General features: G+C 48.1%; 1 protein-coding gene across 1 annotated transcript in view; it reads left to right on the top strand.

Annotated features, from left to right (window-relative positions):
- Positions 1 to 601: 601 nt before the first annotated feature.
- The window catches only part of LOC122939516 (A-kinase anchor protein 9-like), an 83,916-nt gene continuing 76,420 nt past the window's right edge, over positions 602 to 8,097 (top strand). Inside the window, exon 1 of the mRNA XM_044295583.1 lies at positions 602 to 728. Coding sequence (XP_044151518.1) covers positions 675 to 728 — 54 coding nt within the window. The 5' untranslated portion in view covers positions 602 to 674. The remainder of the gene's footprint in view (positions 729 to 8,097) is intronic.

Below are 8,097 nucleotides of genomic sequence, written 5' to 3'. Positions count from 1 at the left end.
CTGATGCTTGTCCATGGATCTGGATGAGCTTTTACTGTATCTATAATCTATAGTGATCAGGGGAGTCACATGAGGGGTTAATGGAGAAAGGAGCAGATGGAGGAGCTTCTTTGTCATCCCGAGAGACACCATGCCTGATCACGATTCAGTCCATGGAGCTGGGCTGCAATACCAGGCACAACCCGAGAACAGGTGTGGCGCTGTTTCTTACAGAAAGCAGCCTGTAAACCCACTGCCCCCAGTTAAACCTATAGCTGTGGCTCCATGTCATCACCCACCAGTCCTGGTCAAATCACAGAATGACTGCACCACAATTTAAATTTAAGAATTTTTTGGGGCTATGGGAGAAAATTTGGGTGCAATTTTACAGCGACTCGCGAATTACCATGTTGTCGTAGCCTCTGGGACAAGTCACCCAGTAATATCAGCCATCTGGGGGTCCTCTGAGGCAATACCCCCCACCATGGCCAGGTGCACTGACAGGTGATGGACAGAGCGGCTCCTGTGCACTGGGGGCAGTACAGGTGACAGCTGAGGGGGCTGTACAGCTGCCAGTGGAGGCGCCCGGGCGCGGGCTGGTGACGTCACTGCGGCGCGCCGAATGTTTACGTGGAGATGGGAGCGAGCAGAGGCCGCTGGTAACACTGCGCATTGCTGTGTGTGCAGGGGCCGGCATGGACGAGGAGGAGCAGGAGAGGAAGAGGAAGCTGGAGGCCGGCAAAGCCAAGGTAAGGACCCCCGGTGTGCTGCTCCATGCCTGCTGTCACCTGCATGTACCCATGTGTCATGGCATTGTCACGTCATTCGTGCACCTGTTACATGTGTGTGCTGTCCTGTCACCGGCATGTACTGGTGATGTGTGACATGTCACTGGTGTGTTATCCCCTGCCACATGTATGTGCTGTCCTGTCACCTGCATGTACTGATGTGTGACATGTCACTGGTATGTTATCCCCTGCCACATGTATGTGCTGTCCTGTCACCTGCATGTACTGATGTGTGACATGTCACTGGTACATGTGGCAGGGGATAACATATGTGCTGTCCTGTCACCTGCATGTACCCATGTGTGACATGTCACTGGTATGTTATCCCCTGCCACATGTATGTGCTGTCCTGTCACCTCTATGTACCCATGTGTCATGGCATTGTTACGTCATATGTGCAGCTGTTACATGTATGTGCTGTGCTGTCACCTGCATGTACTGATGTGTGACATGTCACTGGTATGTTATCCCCTGCCACATGTATGTGCTGTCCTGTCACCTCTATGTACCCATGTGTCATGGCATTGTCACGTCATATGTGCAGCTGTTACATGTATGTGCTGTCCTGACACCTGTATGTACTGATATGTGACATGTCACTGGTTTTATCTCCTGCCACATGTGTGTGCTGTCACCTGTATGTACTGATGTGTGACATTATCTCCTGCCACGCGTGTGACGTTTGGCCATCTGGCATTGTTTTATAAGTGTTGTTATATCCTAGTGCTGTCACCTGCCACATGTATTGTACCCATGTCACCTGCACATGTATAGTGACACGTGTGCCACTTCCAACTGCCACATGTCAGCAGCGGTATACCACTACCACCTGCCCGGGTATAGCGCTGACATGTGTGTACCACTAGATAAATGCAGACGGTATCAGCAGCATCTCACATAGCAGCAACGTTTCGGCTTTGTACCGATGTCACCTGCCTCCTCAGTGCTGCGGTCGTGCTGGCCGTGTGTGCTGCGGTCAGTGTGCTGTCACTTGTTGGGTTCGGGTCACAAAAATTCTAGAATGGTGCTGTCCTGTGTGTGCCCTCGATGTGTACAGTGCCTTACCTGTGTGTGTATAGTCCATTCCCAGAGCCCATCATACTTTTCCAGGAAGAATAACAGTATTCCCCATGACATAACAAATCTGGAGCATCTTATTTTTAGAACTCTGCAATGTATCGTTCCTCTGTTATTCCTCCTGGAAATGTATAACTAAATTGATGCCTGGTTGTCACTAGGGTGTTGTCCCTAAACAGTCCAACACGACTAGCACTGCTTGGACTGTGTGGGGAGACCCCCCCCCCCCCATTGACAAAGGGAATGATAACGCCCAGTTATAATTTGCATCATACTTTTCCAGGAAGAATAACAGAGGAACGATGCAATGCAGAGTTTTTGCTACAGTTGCCTTCAATAGGAGACAATGTGGGGGAAAAAATAAACACTTTTACTGGGGTCCAGTCATTTAAAGGTGCAGTATGCCATCACATTATGATCAGCGGTGGTCTGACCTGCACATGGGGCCCCGCCGTTCCTGAGAATGAAGAGGCGGCAGCACTGATTTTGGTCTGTGGCCCCTGCACAGCAGGGCTGGCCACACAGCTATGGAGGGGTCTGCAGCACGCCCCCATCCATTGAGAGGACCCACTGCAGTTCCCTGCGTATCCGAGGGGCCAGAGCGCTGCTCTGCAGGGAAAATCAGTTAAAGGGCCTGCATATCTGAGAGGCTGGAGTGCTGCTCTGCAGGCATAATCAGTTAAAGGGCCTGCATATCTGAAAGGTCGGAGCGCTGCTCTGCAGGGATAATCAGTTAAAGGGCCCTCTCTGTGACCTCCGTCAGTGCACTAGTTCTTCGTAGCTGTCTTTCCTGTCGCTGGCTGTTTTCCATGGCAGCCGGCGATGTCACAGTTGCTGGGCGAGTGTCTCTTGGGGTCAGCTCTTCTGCGACAACTGTCCCTGCGCGTGGGATCTCTGCAGCTGTTCACAGCGTGTGCTCTGTACACTTGTGTCGGTGCAGTTGTCGGAGCACAGGTGCTCATTGTGAGGCTGCATTTCCTGCGTCTCGTAGACACAGCCAGCAGTCTGATGTTAGAGGGGAAAACGCAGCACAGTGAAAGAACATTCATGCTCCCGTCTGGTAGATAACCCCACCAAAACCAGGGGCCACCCCACTGCAAACAGTCCTTGGATTGAGGGGTCCCTGCTCACCAGGCAGAGGGGGCTATGGCAGATCACTCCAGTATAGTGTGCTTCTCCCTACGGAGCACCCTCATCTGGAGTCAGGAGATCAGCCCCAGTAGTCGGACCACCGCCGGTCAGGGAATATTAGCAGCTTATACTGTAGTGTCAGAGACCTGTATCACATCAGGGAGATACAGACCAGTGTTAACCTTTTCCCTGCCCACTTCTAGTGAGCATGCCCCCTAACTGGCTGAACTTGAATTACAAATAGTACATATAACCCCCTCCGCACTCCAAAATGAATACAGACCACACCCCAGAGAATGCAAGTAAGTATACATCCCAGAGCCCCTAAAGAAATGCAGGCTCCCCTTTATACAGACTCTAGACCCCATCATTCATATACACCACAGTCCTTCTTTTTATAGAGATCCCAGCCCCCCCCCACCCCCATTTTTAGAGACTGCAGACCACATTTCTGTAAATAGTCCCTAGACCAGACCCCCTGAAGAAATTCTGACTTACTGTTATACAGACACCAATCCCCCCACCATTTATTTATTTATTTATTTATTGTAGACCCCAGTTCTTCCTTTTATGCAGATCTCAGCCCCCCATATCTACAGACCCCAACATTCGTATACACCACGGTCCCTCCTTTTATACATATCTCAGACCACCCATTGTACAGATTCTAGACCGCATTCCTGTAAATAGTCCCTAGACCAGACCCCTAAAGAAATGCAGACACCAGATCCCACCATTTACTTGTAGACCCCAATTCTTCCTTTCATTCAGATCCCAGCCCCCCATAGAGTATTTACCGTACCCCAGACCAGAAACCTGTATAGATCCAGACCCCATGATTCCTGTAGATAACAGTCCCTCCTTTTATACATATCTCAGACCACACATTTTACAGACCCTATACCACATTCCTGTAAATAGTCCCTAGACCAGACCCTTAAAGAAATGGAGACTCCCCTTTACACAGACGCCAGTCCACACCATTTACATAGACCCTAGTTCCATCACCCCATTTTACAGACTTCAGACCAGACCAAACCCCATAAAGAATTGCAGGCTTTGTACAGAAATCATAGCCCACCATTTATATACACTCCCCTAAAGAATTATTAGGAACACCATACTAATACGGTGTTGGACCCCTTTTGCCATCAGAACTGCCTTAATTCTACGTGCCATTGATTCCACAAGGTGCTGATAGCATTCTTTAGAAATGTTGGCCCATATTGATAGGATAGCATCTTGCAGTTGATGGAGATTTGAGGGATGCACATCCAGGGCACGAAGCTCCCGTTCCACCACATCCCAAAGATGCTCTATTGGGTTGAGATCTGGTGACTGTGGGGCCATTTTAGTACAGTGAACTCATTGTCATGTTCAAGAAACCAATTTGAAATGATTCGAGCTTTGTGACATGGTGCATTATCCTGCTGGAAGTAGCCATCAGAGGATGGGTACATGGTGGTCATGAAGGGATGGACATGGTCAGAAACAATGCTCAGGTAGCCCGTGGCATTTAAACGATGGTCCAATTGGCACTAAGGGGCCTAAAGTGTGCCCAGAAAACATCCCCCACACCATTACACCACCACCACCAGCCTGCACAGTGGTAACAAGGCATGATGGATACATGTTCTCATTCTGTTTACGCCAAATTCGGACTCTACCATTTGAATGTCTCAACAGAAATCGAGACTCATCAGACCAGGCAACATTTTTCCAGTCTTCAACAGTCCAATTTTGGTGAGCTCGTGCAAATTGTAGCCTCTTTTTCCTATTTGTAGTGGAGATGAGTGGTACCCGGTGGGGTCTTCTGCTGTTGTAGCCCATCCGCCTCAAGGTTGTGCGTGTTGTGGCTTCACAAATGCTTTGCTGCAGACCTCGGGTGTAACGAGTGGTTATTTCAGTCAACGTTGCTCTTCTATCAGCTTGAATCAGTCGGCCCATTCTCCTCTGACCTCTAGAATCAACAAGGCATTTTCGCCCACAGGACTGCCGCATACTGGAGGTTTTTCCCTTTTCACTCCATTCTTTGTAAACCCTAGAAATGGTTGTGCGTGAAAATCCCAGTAACTGAGCAGATTGTGAACTACTCAGACCGGCCCGTCTGGCCCCAACAACCATGCCACACTCAAAATTGCTTAAATCACCTTTCTTTCCCATTCTGACATTCAGTTTGGAGTTCAGGAGATTGTCTTGACCAGGACCACAACCCTACATGCATCGAAGCAACTGCCATGTGATTGGTTGACTAGATAATCGCATTAATGAGAAATAGAACAGGTGTTCCTAATAATTCTTTAGGTGAGTGTAAATCCCCTGTCCCTCTGTTTATACAGATCCTGGACTAGATCCCGGACCAGATCCCCCTGTAAACAGACCGCCGACCAGGCCCGTTCTGTCCAGAGCCCGGACCGGGCCCGGGGGCTCAGTGTCTGCAGCAGCCACTAGGTGTGTAGAGAAGGAATAAGAAGTCAATGTAATTTAAAAAATTGGTGCAGCCCAGGAGATTTGCCCCTTTTCCCCATTCCCCAGGAGTTGCGGCAACATTCCATTTTTCGGGGAGTCTTGTGAAGTAAGATTTCTCCTGAGCAGTTATAAATCTGCCCCAATGTCGGTGTTGGCAGTGAGTTGTGTGACGGTATATAGCAGTTTACTATATATACAGTGCCTTGCAAATGTATTCACCCCCCTTGACTTTTTTCGTATTATGTTACATTACATGACTTAGGCCTCATGCACACGACCGTTGTTTGTTTCCGTGTCCGTTACGTTTTTTTTGCGGATAGGATGCTATTCATTTCAATGGGTCTGCAAAAAACGCGGACAGCACACCGTGTGCTGTCCGCATCAGTATGTCCGTTCCGTTGCCCGCAAAGAAAATAGTGCATGTCCTAGTTTTATTCTAGTTTTCGGACAAGGATAGGCATTATTACAATGGATCCGCAAAAAAAAACGGATGCCATACGTCTTTTTTTTGCGCATCCGTGATTTGCGGACCGCAAAACACATACGGTTGTGTGCATGTAGCTTTAAGTTGAATGTTTTGTTAATCTGAATTTTATGTGATGGATCAGAACACAATAGTCTAAGTTGGCGAAGTGAAATGAGAAAAATATATAAATAAAACTATATTATTGTTTAGAGAAAAAAAAAGAAGAAAATTGCCATGTGCGTATGTATTCACCCCCTTTGTTAGGAAGCCCATAAAAAGCTCTGGTGCAACCAATTACCTTCAGAAGTCACATAATTAGTGAAATTATGTCACCTGTGTGCAATCTAAGTGTCTCATGATCTGTCATTACATATACACACCTTTTCTGAAAGGCTCCAGAGGCTGCAACACCTAAGCAAGAGGCATCACTAACCAAACACTGCCATGAAGACCAAGGAACTCTCCAAACAAGTAAGGGACAATGTTGTTGAGAAGTCAGGGTTAGGTTATAAAAAATAAATAAAAATATCACAATCTTTGATGATCCCCAGGAGCCCCATCCAATCTATCATAACCAAATGGAAAGAACATGGCACAACAGCAAACCTGCCAACAGACGGCCGCCCACCAAAACTCACTGACCGGGCAAGGAGGGCATTAATCAGAGAGGCAGCACAGAGACCGACGGTAACCCTGGAGGAGCTGCAGAGTTCCACAGCAGAGACTGGAGTATCTGTACATAGGACGACAATAAGCCGTACGCTCCATAGAGTTGGGCTTTATGGCAGAGTGGCCAGAAGAAATCCATTACTTTCAGCTAAAAACAAAAAGGCGCGTTGTGAGTTTGGGAGAAGGCCTGTGGGAGACTCCCAAAATGTATGGAGGAAGGTGCTCTGGTCTGAGGAGACTAAAATTGAACTTTTCGGCCATCAAAGAAAAGACTATGTCTGGCGCAAACCCAACACATCACATCACCCAAAGAACACCATCCCCACAGTGAGACCTGGTGGTGGCAGCAGCATCATACTGGGGGGACTGGGAAACTGGTCAGAGTGGAGGGAAAGATGGATGGTGCTAAATACAGGGATATTCCTGAGCAGAACCTGTCCCACTCTGTGCGTGATCTGAGGCCAGGACGGAGGTTCACCTTCCAGCAGGACAATGACCCCAAACACACGGCTAAAGCAACACTTGAGGGGTTTAAGGGGAAACATGTACATGTGTTGGAATGGCCGAGTCACAGCCCAGATCTCAATCCAGTAGAAAATCTGTGGTCAGACTTAAAGATTGCTGTTCACAAGTGCAACCATCCAACCTGAAGGAGCTGGAGCAGTTCTGCAAGGAGGAATGGACAAAAATCCCAGTGGTGAGATGTGGCAACTGCTCATAGGGACTTATCCAAAGCGACTTGGAGCTGTGATTGCCGCAAAAAGTGGCTCTGCAAAGTATTCACTTTAGGGGGGTGAATAGTTATTTGCACATTGACTTTTTCAGTTATTTTGTCCTATTTGTTGTTTGCTTCACAATAAAAAAAATATAAAAAAAACATCTTCAAAGTTGTCGGCATGTTCTGTAAATTACATGATGCAAATCCTCAAACAATCCATGTTAATTCCAGGTTGGGAGGCACCAAAACAGGAAAAAAGTCAAAGGGGGTGAATACTTTTGCATGGCATTGTGTATATATATGCATGCTCCTGTGTGCAGAGGTTTCGCTGTGACGTTGGTCTGCGGGCTCAGGACACACAGTGGCCGGCGAGCCCCTGGGGTTGGGATTTGGCCGGGGTGTAGGTGACAGCTGCGGATCCTGTCTGACATTTCAGCGGTACTGAGTTCTTGCTCCTAGCACACGGCTGTAATCTCCCCGCGCGGCCGACGTCGGCTCAGATTTGTGTGAATTGATCTTCTCTTCATCTTTTTGTTCACCAGAACTAACCTCAGAGCTGAAGCCGCTAAGATATTGTCACAGACCTGCCCCTGTGTTCACCTCGTCTAGATCCTGGAAACATGGCTGAGTCCACATTGTTACAAGGGGCCGGTAGGGCATAGTATGGGAGCCTGGTCTTGGTGCACACAGGCTCGATGAAGCTTCCTCTCTGTGACTGTAATGATGATATATGGAAGTGATTACAATATCAGACCTATAGGAGAAGTTTATTGGGGAAAACTGTACAACTGACAGGAGGC

The sequence above is a fragment of the Bufo gargarizans genome, chromosome 5 (assembly GCF_014858855.1).
Source record: "Bufo gargarizans isolate SCDJY-AF-19 chromosome 5, ASM1485885v1, whole genome shotgun sequence".
In the NCBI taxonomy this organism is placed as follows: domain Eukaryota; kingdom Metazoa; phylum Chordata; class Amphibia; order Anura; family Bufonidae; genus Bufo; species Bufo gargarizans.
The sequence above is the reverse complement of the archived record's forward strand: the minus strand, read 5'-3'. Positions and strand labels throughout refer to the sequence as shown.